General features: G+C 34.1%; 1 protein-coding gene across 2 annotated transcripts in view; it reads right to left on the minus strand.

Annotated features, from left to right (window-relative positions):
* Window positions 1-19764, minus strand: part of LOC114335181 (synaptic vesicle 2-related protein) — a 54895-nt gene that overhangs the window by 8581 nt on the left and 26550 nt on the right. Inside the window, exons 5-11 of one of the 2 annotated variants that reach the window (XM_028285363.2) lie at window positions 19093-19156; window positions 18912-19037; window positions 15638-15852; window positions 14353-14540; window positions 13463-13574; window positions 7257-7431; window positions 3889-6812 (exon numbers count right to left, since the gene is read on the minus strand). In XM_028285363.2, the coding sequence (XP_028141164.1) occupies window positions 6654-6812; window positions 7257-7431; window positions 13463-13574; window positions 14353-14540; window positions 15638-15852; window positions 18912-19037; window positions 19093-19156 (1039 nt within the window). In that variant the 3' untranslated portion in view covers window positions 3889-6653. Of the gene's footprint in view, window positions 1-3888; window positions 6813-7256; window positions 7432-13462; window positions 13575-14352; window positions 14541-15637; window positions 15853-18911; window positions 19038-19092; window positions 19157-19764 lie in introns of those variants that run through there. The other variant, XM_028285364.2, reaches the window with a different exon arrangement.

Raw genomic sequence — 19764 nt, forward strand, 5'->3', positions numbered from 1 at the left:
TATGAATTTATAGTTGCTAGACATTTTTGGACGTTTTATTTATCTCAAACTTAAATAATTAAAATATTAATAAATAAAACTTATCATCAAAATTGTCGTATATAATATCACAAGAGAGAAAATTTTGCCGGCAATATTTTCGACTGGTATGAAAGTTTGTTGCCTGGCAATTTTCGCGAATTAAATTTTGACTTAAATCACGAGACGTCAGTCGAGTGATTTTGTCAAAATTTCATAAGCGAAAATTACCAAAAGGCAACGAACTTGAATGAAACCAGGAGAAAATTTTGCCGGTAAATAATTTTCTCTCGAATGATATTCGACAAGACTATTTCACGAGACAATTAATGCACCATATCAACGAAATATAAGCTTTATTTATTTGTTATTACCAGACACTTTCGTGACGGATCTGTCATAATTTTGTCGCTGAGAAATCACGTCACTAAGAAGTTTTGTCAGTAGGAAACGATGCGTTGCTATGACGTTTTATCAGTTAAAAACAGTCTAGTGAAATAGTCAACAAAATAATAAAAAATACCTGGATAAATTACTTTTGAGTCTGGAAATAATTTTTATTTTACCATACTGAAGTAAAAACTTCTTTTGTATATTGGTATAAAAAGTTTTATTAAAAAACATAAAAGTCCTCCAAAAGGATTTGCAAAACGTTTTCAATCTGAATCAGATCATCCTCAGTGCCTAGAACGAAGTATTTCCACGTTAAAATGAATGCAAAAGGTTTAAAATTGTGACTAGGTTAAAGAAAAATGTGGCAATACTTACGTTCTGCTTCATAAAAGAAACTAGCAACTTATTTAAAAAGGTTACATCGATATAAATGGTTTACATAATAATTAAGTGATATTTGTAGCGACTCCAAGTCGATGTTACAAGATGAAATGTGCTAGGAGTGCTCAAAGGGCAACATGGTTCCCTGCTCGTTAAGAACTCGTGGTTCTTGCCAGTTCAATGGACACAGACCAACTAAAGTGAAGGAGATGACAATCTAATTATCAGACCGAAGTGACATGACAAGACAGGTAGTCAATTTTTGGTTATGAATTTCAAATTATTATTGTTGTTTAAAAAAAATTTTTTTTTTTGGATTATATATTAGTAACTGTATAAAATTGAAATTTAAATTATAATAATTAGATTTTATTGTAAAAGTATATAAGGCAACTCTCTACTCTCTGTTACAGAAAGAACTGTTGTTAGTGTTAGGTAGATAAAATGCAAGTCAGTGACGTCATCGGTGATTAAATTTGAGAAAGAAGGCAAACAGTTTTATTTAGTTTGAAAGAAAAGGAAAATTAGTTCTATGTACGCCACCTATATGATAGGTACCAAGATAAGGTGTATTTAATGTTGTAAAAATAGCTAGGTGATGTTGGTTGCCTATGTATATGTTTGTAATGTTTATTGACAAATTGAAAATATTATAATTTAATTGGTTGTCTGAATTAGAGAACTAAAAACTAGAAAAGATAATGGAGCAAACAGACTGATATGAAAGTAATGTATATCATTGTGAAGCTTCCCACATAGGCGAGAAGATTGTTTAGCAAAATCAAGTTGAGAACGAGTGATGTTGGTTGCCTGATATTCTAGGTTGAAATTAAAATTGTTTAATTAAAATTACTGAAAAAATATTAGTTATTTAATGATAATTACCTAAAAGATGTTGTCAGAAAATTTTTTATAAAACATTTTTAAATTTTATAATTATGATTTAAAAGAATCCAGTCAAAGATGGAATAACCTGAATGATAATATCAGAAATGCAAAATGAATTATGTGTCAAACAATTGTTATTATTAAACTGAATGGATGAAGTTAATGAGTTATAACATAAGAGGCAACCATAGGAATTAGTTAGGGTGTGAGTGTATATTGGAATGATATTTATATAATACAGGCTGAGAGTTGGGGTTATTGTCAATATGAGGCAAATATCTTGATGGAATAATTCATTGGATGGGTTAACTGAGAATTTGAAATTTTATAGTCAGTAATGGAAAGCAGGTTGATATATTGTTGAGAGAAAAAAGTAGAGCAACACTACTCTCTACTTTTTTCTCTCAACAATATATCAACCTGCTTTCCATAACTGACTATAAAATTTCAAATTCTCAGTTAACCCATCCAATGAATTATTCCATCAAGATCTTTGCCTCATATTGACAATAACCCCAACTCTCAGCCTGTATTATATAAATATCATTCCAATATACACTCACACCCTAACTAATTCCTATGGTTGCCTCTTATGTTATAACTCATTAACTTCATCCATTCAGTTTAATAATAACAATTGTTTGACACATAATTCATTTTGCATTTCTGATATTATCATTCAGGTTATTCCATCTTTGACTGGATTCTTTTAAATCATAATTATAAAATTTAAAAATGTTTTATAAAAAATTTTCTGACAACATCTTTTAGGTCATCATCATCAACTAGCCTATATTTGTCCACTGCTGAACGTAGGCCTCCCGTAAAAATTTCCACCTATTTCTATCTTGAGCTTCTTGCATCCAATTTGTGGTGATGCGCTTGATATCATCCGTCCATCTAGTCGGTGGTCGTCCTCTGCTTCGATATGCCTCCTGCCTTGGTCGCCATTCCAGAATCTTTTTGGTCCATCTGTCATCCGTCAGTCTGGCAACATGTCCTGCCCAAGCCCATTTAGCCATGGCTATTCTTTCAACTGCCTCCGTGACTCCTGTTCTTCTTCTTATTTCTAGGTTTGGTACTTTATCTCTGATGGTAATACCTAACATTGATCTTTCCATAGCGCGTTGTGTAACTCTTATTTTATTTATTGTTCTTTTTGTCAGAGTTAGTGTTTCTGCACCATATGTAAGGACCGGCAAAACACACTGGTCAAAGACCTTTCTTTTTAAACAAACACTCTTTTAAACAAAATCTTTTAGGTAATTATCATTAAATAACTAATATTTTTTCAGTAATTTTAATTAAACAATTTTAATTTCAACCTAGAATATCAGGCAACCAACATCACTCGTTCTCAACTTGATTTTGCTAAACAATCTTCTCGCCTATGTGGGAAGCTTCACAATGATATACATTACTTTCATATCAGTCTGTTTGCTCCATTATCTTTTCTAGTTTTTAGTTCTCTAATTCAGACAACCAATTAAATTATAATATTTTCAATTTGTCAATAAACATTACAAACATATACATAGGCAACCAACATCACCTAGCTATTTTTACAACATTAAATACACCTTATCTTGGTACCTATCATATAGGTGGCGTACATAGAACTAATTTTCCTTTTCTTTCAAACTAAATAAAACTGTTTGCCTTCTTTCTCAAATTTAATCACCGATGACGTCACTGACTTGCATTTTATCTACCTAACACTAACAACAGTTCTTTCTGTAACAGAGAGTAGAGAGTTGCCTTATATACTTTTACAATAAAATCTAATTATTATAATTTAAATTTCAATTTTATACAGTTACTAATATATAATCCAAAAAAAAAATTTTTTTTTAAACAACAATAATAATTTGAAATTCATAACCAAAAATTGACTACCTGTCTTGTCATGTCACTTCGGTCTGATAATTGGATTGTCATCTCCTTCACTTTAGTTGGTCTGTGTCCATTGAACTGGCAAGAACCACGAGTTCTTAACGAGCAGGGAACCATGTTGCCCTTTGAGCACTCCTAGCACATTTCATCTTGTAACATCGACTTGGAGTCGCTACAAATATCACTTAATTATTATGTAAACCATTTATATCGATGTAACCTTTTTAAATAAGTTGCTAGTTTCTTTTATGAAGCAGAACGTAAGTATTGCCACATTTTTCTTTAACCTAGTCACAATTTTAAACCTTTTGCATTCATTTTAACGTGGAAATACTTCGTTCTAGGCACTGAGGATGATCTGATTCAGATTGAAAACGTTTTGCAAATCCTTTTGGAGGACTTTTATGTTTTTTAATAAAACTTTTTATACCAATATACAAAAGAAGTTTTTACTTCAGTATGGTTTTTTAACTATGGTATACAGCCAGCTACGGGGACTTTCCCATTGATTTTGTTTTAATTTTTATTTTATTTTAATTATTAAAATCAAATTTTTTTAAATTAAATAATTATAGAATGGAGACAGGACAAAATGAAATTATTGAAGTCGTATCAAAATTTATATGTACTTATATTATGAATATGACATATTTTTTCCTTACAGAACACACATTGCATTTTATAAGCTATTATTGTATTAAAATTTACCCAACAAGAAACACGACAATAAATTTAAACACAATGTGTGACTGGCCCATCTTAAATACATCTGCGGGCAATATGCACTCCCGATCATCAACGAATGCGAAAGTTCGCTTCAATGTAAATGGCCCTACTTTGTAGCGAACGAATAGCCAAGCGAACACCTACGAATTCGTTCCTTCGTTCGTGTTCGCTTTGATTTAAATGCGCCTTTAGTAGGCTTGAGACGAGCCAGCCGTTCAAATACGAGGAATATGAGTTTCGAGTTACTATGGAAGAGTGGACAAAAGGGATTACCAAGTTAAACATTTCAACTTTTCATACGATCTGAATAGGGCTTTTCATCGAATGTCATTTGTTTCGAGCTTCTGTCATATGTTGTATAATCTGTGTATAATATTAATATACACGGATTATACGACATATGACAGAGGCTCGAAACAAATGACTGTGAATGAAAAGCCCTATAAGTCGTTCGTCAACAGGAATTGCTTCCCGCATTACTGTATTTTGTTTTCTGAAATGCCCCTCAACAAGGTTTAATAGGTGCTTAAATGAGCTTAAATTGGTTCGTCCGAACTAGATTTTTCGCATTAAATCTGTACGTATCTGATATGTACGGATTATCCGCTCGTGTATGGGGTCCTATTGTTTTCTATCAGCTTGCATCTACATATAAAATTCTGCAAAATTCACGTTATTTGGTACCCTTTATCTGGTTAACAACTTAAAAAATAACGACGGGTGACACCTGGCATCTCTAGGTATTAAAAAATGTAATGCTTCAATAATGAACATCTCGTTTTCATTGTTGAGCAAAACATTGAAACTGATAAACCTCTGGCAACTGACGTTGTAATAATTTATTTTAAAGAGATTAGTAAACAAATTTAGGGAGATTGAATCAGTTATACTAAAATCACAATAAAGATGCACTAGAACCGTTGATGCACTAGAACCAAGACACGTTGAATGTTATGAGGAGCACACCCGAATCATCAATTACAATGTATAAACTTTGTAAATCATGATTTGGAAGTGCTCCCCGTAACAATCAACGTGTCTTGTTTTGTTTATTTCTAGTGCATCTTTATTGTGATTGTAGTATAGTGATCTCAGATACTCTGATCGTTCTTAATAAGTTGTTGAATCCAAAACATCGTAGTGGTGATGCTGAAGTCCAGAAACACCAATTTAAATTAATTAAGAATGTCCAGAAGCACTTTACATGAAAATAGAAAATCACAAAACTCTTATATTCAAAATCACAAAAATCGTATATTGAAAATCACAAAAATCGTATACCGAAAGTCACAAAAATCGTATATCGAAAATCACAAAAATCGTATATCAAAATCACAAAAATCTTTCGAAAATTACAAGAATCGTAAATCGAAAATTGTATTTTCACGAATGAATATACTATACTATATACTATATTGACCTAAAAAGTGAAATTAATGCACAGTGAAAATAGTTTCATGGGGGGAGGGGGAGAGGGGGATTTTTGGAAAACTGTCACCTTTAGGGTTAATAAAATCAGTTAATTTTCTGTTGATAGATAAACTATTATCCACTTGACCTACCTGTTTGCCACATAAGGTGAAATTCTTATCAATATTCTTTAAAATAGTATTACCACTGAAATATATTTATTTGAAAATGCTTGCCTTAACGATTTATTTAATATAGCAAGTGCAGAACGAGAAATTTGCTGAATATTATTTAAAAGTATGTTCTTCATTTCAAGTTATACGATAACAATCAAACTAGCAGGTTTGTACTGGACAATTAATAATAGAACTTATGTGAAATAACTTATAAACAATTAATTTTTATTTTTTCTCCTTTAATTATTGTTGCAGATTCCGAAGCTATGAGCTTAAGCCCAGATTCAGAGCCTAATGGCTCTTGAAGAATCAGTAAATTACACAGATCCCGATTCGTTAGCCCTGGTAGCTAAGGCCAAACAAACGGAAGAAAAAGAAACAAGCTCCCCACAAGCCAACAGTGACGGATCCAGAAATTTTGTTTGGGGGGGGTCATGGGTCTTGAGGGTGATTTAATTACCTATCTCTGATGCAAGGTCACTTAGTCTTACCAACCCTAGGATACGTGGGTATACAATTATGGGGGGGGGGGTCATGACCCCCGTGACACCCCTCCTGGATCCGCCAGTGCAAGCCAAACCTACTAACTAGAACCTTTTCCCGCCTATCAAGCCTGAACCTTGAGCTTCAAGCTTGAGTGGAATGCGTTTTCATTTGTATTCTTATGTATTCTTATATGAAGTAGAATATATAGATAGTAATTTTTACCAACAAAAAATTTTTCAATAAATTATCTGTTGTACACTTGCTATTTAGCCTTTTTTAATATCACTGATTATTTGACACGGAATTCGCTTGTTGTTGCACGTTTTCCGTCAATTCCTTGCCTCTAGTTTCGATCGGTAGTAGAAGACAAGCTATAGCGGCCAATATGGCTGCCGTGGAGTATATCGTGGTTGAAAATGAAATTGATGATTTCAACAACACCTAAATACAACAAAGAACGCTTTATACAGTGATGAGCACGCTAATAGCCGGCAAAATAACGCAAAAGATGGAAAACATAATACATTATGCAATAAAAGGAGATGAAACTAGTAGAGGTGTAAATTATCGATATAAACGTATAAATTAACATTACATTACATAGTTTCCCACTTTTAGACGTGTGTGACAGAAGAATTTTATAAAATCCTCCTGACACAGTGACAGTTGTCATACTCCTCCGATACGTCTAAAGGTAGGAAACTATGTAGTGTAATGTTAATTTATACTCTACTAGTTTCATCTCTTTTTACTTCACAATTTATTGTTTTCCATCTTTTGCGTTATTTTGCCGGCTATTAGAGCGCTCATCACTGTATAGTTAATATTGTGAACAGCTTACTTGAAATTGGCTTAACCATTGAATACTAACGATGATTTCCTTACCTGAGCTACGTACGGTGTCACCATAGCTCCCAACCTAGCCATCGCGCTACAAGATCCCACACCAACAGCACGTAAAGACGTAGGGTATACTTCTGGTGTATAGACATACGCAGCTTGAAAAACGCCAGCTATTATGCCTCTTGCGAAAAATAACATTGTCGTGAGAAAAGCTCGCCTGAAATTAATATTGATCATATAATACTTTGACAATAAATTATTTTCATTTAAGTTTATTAGTAGGTACTGTAGATGCCAGACGACTGACAAATGCCAGACGAATGGAGAATCAGTATACTGGTACCTGTTTACAAAAACAAGGGATATATATACAACAATGTACAAACTACAGGGCTATAAAACTGCTTAGCCACACCATGAAAATATGGGAAAGAGTAATTGATAGACGGATACGTGAAGAGACCGAAATATCCGAGAATGAATTTGGCTTTATGCAGGGCAGATCAACAACAGATGCAATTTTCATTATAAGGCAGTTGATGGAAAAATACAGGAGTAAACAAACAAACGCTCATATGGCATTCATTGATCTTGAGAAAGCATATGATAGAGTTCCTCGAGAGATTCTGTGGTGGGCACTCAATAAGAAAGGAGTCCCTGGTGAATATGTAAAGATTGTGAGGGATATGTATGAGGGAGTAACGACTAGTGTTAGAGGTGTGGGAGAGACTGATAAATTTCATGTGAAAGTAGGATTGCACCAAGGCTCTGTGCTTAGTCCGTATTCATTCTCATTAGTTTTGGATCAGATAATAGCGAAACTACAGGGTAACATTCCATGGTGCTTAATGTATGCTGATGATGTCGTGTTAGTAGGAAATACTGAAAGAGACTTAGAACAAAAACTGGAACAGTGGAGGCAAGCTCTGGAGGAAAAAGGTTTAAAACTTAGTAGGACAAAAACAGAGTATTTGGAATGTTCATTTAAAGATGGAGTTACTACAAATAAAATGGTATCTTTGGATGGTGAACTGATTGTAAAAAGCAATAGTTTTAAGTACCTGGGATCGGCATTACAGAGTAATGGAGAAATAGATGAAGATGCATGCAGTAGAATTAGGGCTGGATGGATGAAGTGGAAAGAAGCGAGTGGTGTGTTGTGTGACAGAAAAATTCCAATGAAGCCGAAGGGAAAATTCTATAAAACAGCCATAAGACCAGCTATAATGTACGGAACTGAATGTTGGGCAGTGAAGAAGAAAGAGGAACAACGAATGCATGTGGCGGAAATGAGAATGCTTAGATGGATGAGTGGAGTGACAAAGAAGGATACAATTAGAAATGAGTATATTAAGGGAAATCTAGGTGTGGCACTAATTGATACCAAAATGAGAGAGCATAGGTTAAGCTGGTTTGGTCATGTTCAACGTCGAGACGTTAACCACCCAATACGAAGAATAGCTGAAGTGCAGATTCCTGGAAGAAGTAGGAGAGGAAGACCAAAGAAGACCTGAAGACCTGGGGGAAGACGATAAGGCAGGACATGTTGGTAAAGGGGATTGCTATTGATATGACCCAAGATAGAATTGTGTGGAGAAATGCAATTAGGGAAGCCGACCCCACATAGGGATAAGGCAAAGAGAATGATGATGATGAGTAGGTACTGTAAAAAGCTTTAGCAGCTTTCACTGAAATATCTTGAGATAGGTGTTTTCAGACATTTCGAATATTTTATGTCTGAATCGCAAAATTATTTTTTACGTACTACCAAGTTGATAAACACCAACCTAAGTAAAACTATGGTTACCACAATTACGTTACGACTATTCAGGCAACTGCTGGTATAGTATCTTTCAAAATATTTTAGAAAACCGTATCTTAATCCTATTACAAAGCCATTTGTATTTGAGTAGTATTGTTAAATTTCGAGACGTGAACACACTGAATAGCAGGTATAATAATTAAAAGTACAATACCGTAAAGTGAGGCTACTTTGTGACACTTTTTTAGGTTTTGTGATGATATAGTACATACACTTTCGCTTTATTATAATTTTAAAAATATCAGTTAAAAGCTCAATCTTTCCTCTATGTTCAGTGAAAACTAGAATGCGCTATATGTTATAGAAATCAAGAAAATGTCAAAAAAAGTTGTCACAAAGTCGCCCCATGGGTGGGGGTTTCTTTGCGACACTAAGTTTTTCTGCGATATTTATATGGAATTCTAAACATTTGGAAATGGAAATTTGGAATGGAAAACATTTTAATGTTAAATGGAGGTAACATATTGTGTTAAAATATAAATTTACTTTGGTAGAAATATCTTCTAAAAATTCTTCTTCAAAAGTCAAAGTTTTCATGCCAACCTAAAATCACCTGTTTTGACGATGATCAAATCAGCTGTGGCATGACGAGCGAAGTTGCACTAGGAACTTTGGCTATTGTTCCCTAGATAGTGCGCATAGTCTACTATTGAAATAAAACATTTTAATTATTCCAGCATTTCTAATAGCTCGGCCAAGTTAATAAGTTTATCTTTAGAGGCCACTGTCACAAAGTAACCACATGTGTCACAAAGTAGCCTCACTTTACGGTAGATTAAAATTTAATAATTTATACCTGGGCCGAAAACTTAACCACATCATTCAAATACAATTGACTTTGTAACGAGCTTAAGATTAAGGTTTTCTAAAATATTTTGATAGGTACTATACTTTGAAAACTAACTTATTCAAAATTCATTCAAATTTTTCTCATATAAAGAATGTTTAGTGGGACATTAAATGTTAAAGGCACCACGGGTATTGCGGATAATAACGCTTTCGGTTAACGTATATCCCTCGGGGTACACACCATTGACCTCAAGCGTTATTATCCTTCTAATACCCTTGATAGCTTAATAACTATAAATTAAATAAAAAGTTTATGTGTAATTTGGAGTTTCGCTGTGTAAATTGGTTTTGTTTGTCGTGTAATTTGGTTTTACTGGTTTTTATTATAAAATTTGATGGATAAAAAACCGTTTTTGGATCTTACTGAAAATAAATTTTTTCTACAACCGTGTTAAAAATGCAATTTTTAGCACACCGTAGGAGCGTTAAAAATGCTACTTTAAAGCACTAGTGCTTTAAAATTTTTAAGGCACTGCAGTTAAAAGTGAACTGTCAAATTGTGAAACGTCAAAATATTTATATTTCATTTATTAACATTAATATTAATAGTACACTTTGCGCAACTTAAAAAAGGTGGTTTAAAAGGTTTTTTAAAATTTAATTTAAACTGTATTATTGCATTTTTAACACGTTTGTAGAAAAAACTATTAAAATTTGTTAGAATATACAACAATAAAAGTATATGTTATTCTATAGTTGTTATGATTTACGTATTGACAGTATAGGCGGTTTTGATGTAATGTCAAGAAAAATATAATAAAAATGGATTGTCAGTCAAGTTCAAGTAAATGTTTTTGTAGGTATTTTTCTGTAATTGAGAATGAATAAATTATAAATGTGGATATATAAGACGTTTGTAGAAAAAATATTGTATGATATACTTGGTAAAAAGTACATTTTTAAGGCACTCATGTGAATTGACTTTCACATACGTGCCTTAAAGCACTTATATCATAAATAACTATTAAGAAGCAATTGTACAACTAACCGAAACATGTATATCATCATCATTCTCTCATATTTTTAACACTTATATCATAAATAACTATTAAGAAGCAATTGTACAACTAAACGAAAACTGTATATCATCATCATTCTCTTTTCCTTATCCCTATGCAGGGTCGGCTTCCCTAATTGCATTTCTCCACACAATTCTATCTTGGATCATATCAATGTTAATCCCCTTTACCAACATGTCCTGCCTTATCGTCTCCCACCAGGTCTTCTTTGGTCTTCCTCTCCTACTCCTTCCAGGAATCTGCACTTCAGCTATTCTTCGTATTGAGTGATTAACGTCTCGACGTTGAACATGACCAAACCATCTTAACCTATGCTCTCTCATTTTGGCATCAATTGGTGCCACACCTAGAATTCCCCTAATATACTCATTTCTAATTTTATCCTTCTTTGTCACTCCACTCATCCATCTAAGCATTCTCATTTCCGCCACATGTATTCGTTGTTCCTCTTTCTTTTTCACTGCCCAACATTCAGTTCCGTACATCATAGCCGGTCTTATGGCTGTTTTATAGAATTTTCCCTTCAGCTTCATTGGAATTTTTCTGTCACACAACACACCACTTGCTTCTTTCCACTTCATCCATCCAGCCCTAATTCTAATGCATGCATCTCCATCTATTTCTCCATTACTCTGTAATACCGATCTCAGGTACTTAAAACTATTGCTTTTTACAATCAGTTCACCATCCAAAGATACCATTTTATTTGTAGTAACTCCATCTTTTAATGAACATTCCAAATACTCTGTTTTTGTCCTCTTCTTCTTCTTCTTAGCCGGTTTTTGTCCTACTAAGTTTTAAACCTTTTTCCTCCAGAGCTTGCCTCCACGGTTCCAGTTTTTGTTCTAAGTCTCTTTCACTATTTCCTACTAACACGACATCATCAGCATACATTAAGCACCATGGAATGTTACCCTATAGTTTCGCTGTTATCTGGTCCAAAACTAATGAGAATAAATATGGACTAAGCACAGAGCTTTGGTGCAATCCTACTTTCACATGAAATTTATCAGTCTCTCCCACACCTGTCGTAACACTAGTCGTTACTCCCTCATACATATCCCTCACAATCTTTACATATTCACCAAGGACTCCTTTCTTATTGAGTGCCCACCACAGAATCTCTCGAGGAATTCTTTCATATGCTTTCTCAAGATCAATGAATACCATATGAGCGTGTTTCTTTACTCCTGTATTTTTCCATCAACTGCCTTATAATGAAAATTGCATCTGTTGTTGATCTGCCCTGCATAAAGCCAAATTGATTCTCGGATACTTCGGTCTCTTTAGGTATCCGTCTATCAATTACTCTTTCCCATATTTTCATGGTGTGGCTAAGCAGTAGTTTGTACATTGTTGTACATCTCCCTTGTTTTTGTAAACAGGTACCAGTATACTGCTTCTCCATTCGTCTGGCATTTCTCCAACTTCCATAATTCTATTAAATAGGCCTGCTAGCCACCTTGTTCCTGTCTCTCCCAATGCTCTCAATACTTCCCCAGGAATATCATTTGGTCCTACCGCTTTTCCTTTCTTTATTTTTTGAAGCGCTTGAGCCACTTCCTCGTTTGTTATTTTGGTGACCATTGCTGCTACTGTCTCCGTTGACTCTACAGGCTGTCTGTCAAATTCTTCATTTAATAAGCTGCCAAAGTACTTTCTCCATCTCTTTTTGACATCCCTTTCGTGAACTAGTATTTTATTATTTTCATCTCGGATACATCTAATCTGATTAAAATCTTTTGTTTTCTTTGCTCTCTGTTTGGCTATTTTATATATCTTCGTTTCGCCTTCCAAGTTGATCGTATAGGTTTGAATACGCTTCTGCTTTGGCTTTTTCTACTGCTACTTTCGCTTCCTTTTTCGTCACCATATAGTTTTGAAGATCTGTGTCGGATCTGGTTTCTTGCCACTTTTTATATAATTTTCTCTTCTCTTTTATTTTTCCTTGTACTTCGTTTGACCACCACCAAGTCTCTTTATCCTCAAACTTTTTTCCTGACGTTTTCCCAAGTATTTCAATAGCAGTCTCTCTAATACTACTGGCCATTTTTCTCCAAATTGTATTAGGGCTTCCTTTCATGTTCCAACATAGTTTTTCTACTATTCTTCTCCTGAATAGACATTCTTTCTCATCTTTTAGCATCCACTACTTGATTTTTTTGTGGTCCTCTCCGATATTTTTGTTTAGATTCGCTTTTTACTTCGATGTCCAGAACAAGCAGCTTATGTTGTTGGCTTACTGTCTCACTAACTATTACCTTGCAGTCCTTGTATTCACGTATGTCTTCTTTCCTTATCATGAAGTAGTCTATTTGGGATTGGTGTTGTCCACTTTTGTAGGTAATAAGTTGAGTTTCTCTCTTTTTAAAGAATGTGTTAACAATCGCCATATCCAATGCTGTTGCTAATTCAAGCATGTCATCTCCAGCTTCATTTTTAGTTCCAACCGTGTATTTTAAATTACCCTCACAATATAGTGAAGCCGAAAGCTCAAACCGACCATAAACATATAAACTGCAACTAAATAAAAATAATCATATTTAAATAATACTCACGTTTCAGTACATAGCACAAGGAAACAGCAACAGACTGCATAGGCCACAAATTGTACAGCCATAGTTTTCTTTCTCCCAAACCGTTCTATAATCGCTATTGTGATGAATATTCCTAAAAATATTAGTGAAGTCGTTTTTATCATATATACCTCTTTTTTTATAACGTTTGCTCAGTTGTTAGAGTTAATGAGCGGTGAGAAAATTGAAGAAAATACAAAAAGAAAAATTCCTATAGGCTTGCAGTCAACGTAGATAAAATTAAGGTCCTAATTAAAGCAAGGAAACAATGAAACTTGCAAAATTTGACAAATAAACGATGTTTATATTGAAGTAGTAAAATATTCAAATATCTGGGCGTACAGATAACCGAAGAAGGCAGCGAGGAGGAGGAAATACGAAAAAGGATAATGCTTGCTAACAAAGCATACATCGCTCCGTCGCTCGCAGGAGTTTGGATCCAAAGATATTCATAGGGAAGTAAAGTTCAAAATATGTGAAATTATCATACGACCAATAGTAACATGTGCCGCAGAAACATGGATCATGACAGAAAAGACAATAAACCTTGGAGTGGTTTGTAGGGAAAAATGTTCAACCATTCATATTACAAAGAAACCTTTATAGCAAATTACGCAAAAAAACGAAAGATGGCTCTGGATAGGTCACCTTATAAGAATGGATAATAACACCTAGTAGAACGCACAGTGGAACTATGGTGGGACGCCGGAAAGTAGAAAGACCTAGAAAGAGGTAGATAGATGAAGTGAGAACAGTTGCTAAAGAGATATTGAGGGTGGATAACTGGAGGAGAACAGCCAAGGAACTTAGCAGCAACCCGACTTGGGCTGTAGAGCCATATAAAAGAGTTTGTAAAATAACCTGTTTCTTACCTGGAAATTCTGCTAAAGTGGTCCACAATAGATCCATATAATCAGTGGTTTGCAGCTCTCTGCATTCTGCTGCGCAAGTATCTACTGACTGCGCCGGCCTCGTTCGGGCAGAACACAAGCTTGCCGAAGTTTCGAATAACTCCGTCGTCATCAGAACAAGACCATAATAACAAAAAGCACAGGCCATCCTAAAAAAATTTGTTACATCTTAGTATAATGGAAGAAACATCCAACTAAGCCGTAATGTGAAAGTAAATTACTATACGAAACAGTAAGGGGTCCATTCACGGAAGCCAGACACTACAGCTACTTTCAGACTAGCCGCAACAAGCTCCGAAGCGTTTCATTACACCTACCAACAACTTAAACACCAGGATAACTAGAAAGAAGATGAATTTATTTTTCAATATATTCAATGTATACTGCATATAGAAAAGCCTTGGTGTTTTTCCTTTAGAAAGGTATCGGATAACCACGCTAGCCAAGAAACAGCATACGATATAAAGCATCTTAAGTTGCAGTACAAATGCCCCACGTTGGGCGCCGATTATAATAAAAATTTAGTGTACCTAATTGGAACATATTTAAATGGAACGTTATAATTTTAATTTTTACAGCTCCGTAAATAATGTAAAATATAGTCGAATTCAAATGGAGAATTTCTCAAATTCATGTTATTATTTTGTCCGATGACGTGCCGTGTTATAAATAGGTTTTCTGATGTTATACCTGAAAATGACAACTACAATATGCATAACCCAACAACGAAGGGATTTTAACATAAAACCTCATATTGAATTTACAGATTATCTCGATGAACTATCATTAATTGAACGACAAGAAATATGGTACCAGCATGGTGGAGCAACATGTAAAAGAAATGTTCGGGATTTTGTCCTACACACTTTCAATGGTATACTGATATGGCCTACAAGGTCTCCAGACCTCATCCTTCTTTTTGTGGGGCTACTTAAATGTTCTTAAGAAGTCATTTTGAAATGTTGACCATCTATAGAGAGAGAGAGAGAGAGTAATAACAAAATAATTCGAAGCTATTACACCCGATTAGAAATGTCATTAATGTATTCAATCGAAGACAATCACCTCTTCAAAGAAGGACGGTGTTTAGAAAATGAAGACACATCCTCTACCAGAAAAGGGTATCAGAGCAGAGTGCTCAGAACGAAATTGCTGAAATGGTAAGGCTCATGTATTTCAACTCGTCAAGCTCATATGACAAGAACGCTAAAAATATTAGATGTATAATTATAAAAATGTCACTTACCAAATAAACCACAATAAGAGCGATGTCTTCCTCAAAGAAGGTACCAGTAAATCCTTAAACCTTCCTCTATGTAAAGAAGACGTGAATGAATCATCAACGACTAATCTACCGAGCAGCATGGGTTTGCCGTTATCTTTCGCTATCTTCTCCAATGTTTCTAAGGCTTTGTCAGTCTGGCCACTGGCGACGTGATACCTTGCAGATTCTGGTAACCACTAAATATAGACGTCAATATTAAAATGACAGATTTATATGATAAATATGATATATAAAATGCATAATGATAAAAATAAAATGCAAGATTTAGTCTATGTCTATGTCTTAGGCATGCTGAGCAAAACAAAAAAAAAAAAGATCTGAAACAATATCATCATCATCATAATGGGGAACTTGCATATTTTTTTATTACATAATAATGTTCAGTTTTGTTTAAAAATGAGATTTACAAAATTTCACGCTGCAAAAACTTATAATAACTTAGAAGTACAAATTTAAAGTCTTCTGTGAGTTAAAATAATTCAAACGACCCGTGACGTCACATAGTTGAACTTCATGGTTATATTTATATTTATGGTTATGTTTAGGTATATTCTTCTTCTTATTCTTTAGTTTATTGGCCTTCACCTACTTGGGTATTTGGCCAGCTCATCGTCGCGGAATAAGGGAAAAATATTTATATTCTAATGACATTTATCGTAGGTCATTGTAATAATATATACCAGTTTGTTGAGATTGAAGTTTGATATAGTTTTTGAAGGAAAGGAAAGAAGGTTTACTATGGAAAATATAAGTGTTGTTTAGTGCCATTTTGTGAAATTACAAGTTTTCTATGCAATTAAAATAGTTCAAACGATCAAACGTATTTTCTACTGACTAATTTTGTTTACTTTGTTGCTGCAGAATGTAAACATACAACCATATGACGTCACGACGCGCTTTGGGCTAGCTGCAATAATTTGAATTTAGAATCGTCTTTAGGGGCCAAACGGAACATAAAAACAACTTCTTTATCTTTGATATATGTTTTAAATTATGTTCTGTTGTGATTTATAACATTTTTTCGAATTTAAAATTTTATGCAATTTCCCTATTGGCTTGACGATATTTTGTGGATCGTGGCCTGTTCGCAACGAAGTCGCCACTCCTGCTGATTTCTAACATCTTTTGATCCTTAGAATCTTAAGACCTTTCACATCATAAATTCATCTTCTACGGCCGTCCTCAACTTCTTTTGTCATCTCGGTTTAAGAATGTCCATCTCTTGATATACTCATTATCTGATATCCTAGCAAACATAGCATAAATTAACATTACATTACATAGTTTCCCACCTTTACACATATCGGAGGAGTATGATAACTATCACTGTGACAGGCGAATTTTATAAATTACTCCTGTCACAGACGTCTAAAGGTGGGAAACTATGTAATGTAATGTTAATTTATACGTTTATATCGATAATTTCCACCTGTACTATTTTCATCTCTTTTTACTTCAGAATGTATTATGTTTTCTATCTTTTGCGTTATTTTGCCGGTTATTAGCGCGCTCATCACTGTATAGTGATAACAAAGTTATATCTTCAATGCTATAGCACAAAAATCTTTCGAAGTATTTTCTCTCTCAAAAATTCCAAGTAGTCTCTTATTTTGGAATAAAGGCTATGTTTCAGGTCCAGATACCCCAAAACCATTCTTATTAAGGTCCTGTCAATGTTAAGCTTTACTGCTTCTTCTTCTTCAGATGCAAATCCACTAATGGATGTAAGCGATCACATTTTACATTAACTCTCTGTTTCTTGCAATGTGTATCGAAGATTTTATGTCGTTAATTCCTGTCCATTGCCTTATGTTTCGGAGCCAGGACATGACCCATTTTTTCTTTATTACATAATAATGTTCAGTTTTGTTTAAAAATGAGATTTCCAAAATTTCACGCTTCAAAAACTCATAATAACTTTTAGAAGTACAAATTTAAAATCTTCTGTGCATTTAAAATAGTTCAAACGACCCGTGACGTCACATAGTTATACTTTATGGTTATATTTATATTCTTCTTCTTCTTCTTTAGTTTATTGGCCTACACCTACTTGGGTATTTGGCCAGCTCATCGTCGCGGAATAAGTGAAAAATATTTATATTTTAATGATATTTATCGTATGTCATTGTAATAATATATACCAGTTTGTTGAGATTGGAGTTTGGTACAGTTTTTGAAGGAAAGGAAAGAAGGTTTACTATGGAAAATAAAAGATAACTTAAAAGTACAAACTTAAAATCTTCTATGTATTTAAAATAGTTCAAACGATCAAAAACACTTGTGACGCCACATAACTGTATTTTCTACTGACGTTTATAATGTCTAATTTAAAATTATATACAATTTTGTTTACGTTGTTGGTGCAGCATATAAACATATAACATATAACTATATGACGTCACGACGCGTTTTGGGCTAGCTGCTATAATTTGAATTTAGAATCGTCTTTAGGGGTCAAACGGAATACAAAAACAACTTTTTTATCTTTGATACATGTTTTAAATTATGTTCTGTTGTGATTTATAACATTTTTTTTAATTTAAAATTTTATGAAAGTTCCCTATTTTACCCTCGATTATAAGTTGAAGAAACTGGTATTTTTCGTTTCGCATGATGTGACCCAGATATGCCGTTCTCCTTTTCTTGATAATTTCTAAAAATTGGCGTTCTTGGTTGATTCTCTTGGACATCCACATTTGTGACTTTCGCCGACCATGGTATCTTTAGGATACGGCTTTAGCTACATTTCGAAGGCTTCTAATCTGTTTATACCCCTCGTTTTGAGTGTCCAGCCCTCTACGCCATATAGCAGCACCGACCATACGTAGCACTTAGTAAACCTTAGTCTTAGTTGAAGATCGAACTCTGAACACTTGAACAGGTACCTTCCTGAATTTTACGAAAGCTTACGTTTTAGGTTTATATTTCTCAGATGTTTCTCAAGACCAGGGACCAGGGAGACTCATACTTTTAACGATATCATTAGCGAAGGCGAAAATTTGTGTCTATTAAAGATAGTTCTGTGCAATCGGATATTTATATGCCTGGCTGTCTTTTTCAAGGCAACATTATTATTAATGTTTAATTGCTAGCAATTGTTAAATTTTTGTATATAATGTTTAAAGAGATAATCGTAATTTTGCATATCAAAGTGCTATCAGCTACTTAGAGATGCTGTATTTAACATTTATAGTTATTAAACACCCAAAAAAAAAATAAACAAAAACATACTTACTGGACATATTATTGCGAAGGCGAGTAATGGCCCCGTGGATAAAGCTAGAAGCCAATGCCAGCCTAACGTGGGCATTATAACTAACGCTAGAGCAACTTCAAAGCATGCACCTAACGCCCAAAAACACTACAACAAAACAAATTAAACAAAACAACTCTAAACCGCGTAAACTGTCACTTACATCAAGCAACACGACACATTTGGCTCTCTGCTTTGTCGGTAAAAATTCGGCATACAAAGTAACACTACAAACCAAACAAATACAAATAATAGATACATAAATATATACCTTCACAAAACTGGAAGCAATGAGTTGAACTTTTGGAAGCAATGAGTTGAGTTTATACATATTGACCTTGTTATAGGCCATCTGCAAGTCCATAAATACTACAACAATTTAATTTTTATCATTAAAATATCCCTTATCCGTTTCTTTTAAAGTATTTAGTCTTTATAAAGTGTAAGACCAAGACCAAGACCGCAAGACCAAGACCAGTCTCGCTCATCACTACTCGAGAGATTCGGTGGTGGGCACTCAATAAGAAAAGACTCCTTGTTGAATATGTAAAGATTGTGAGACACGTATGAGGGAGTAACGACTAGTGTTAGGACAGGTGTGGGAGAGACTGATAAATTTCATAGGGTTGCACTAAGACTCTGCTTAGTCCTTATTTATTCTTATTAATTTTGGATCAGTTACCAGCGAAACCACAAATTAACATTCCTTAGTGCTTAATGTATGCTGATAATCTACTGTTCGTAGGAAATAGTGAAAGTGATTTGAACCAAAAACTGGAACAGTGAAGACAAGCTCTTGAGGAAAAAGGTTTAAAACTTAGTACAGTGGAACCCC

Source organism: Diabrotica virgifera, chromosome 4 (genome assembly GCF_917563875.1).
Source record: "Diabrotica virgifera virgifera chromosome 4, PGI_DIABVI_V3a".
Lineage (NCBI taxonomy): Eukaryota > Metazoa > Arthropoda > Insecta > Coleoptera > Chrysomelidae > Diabrotica > Diabrotica virgifera.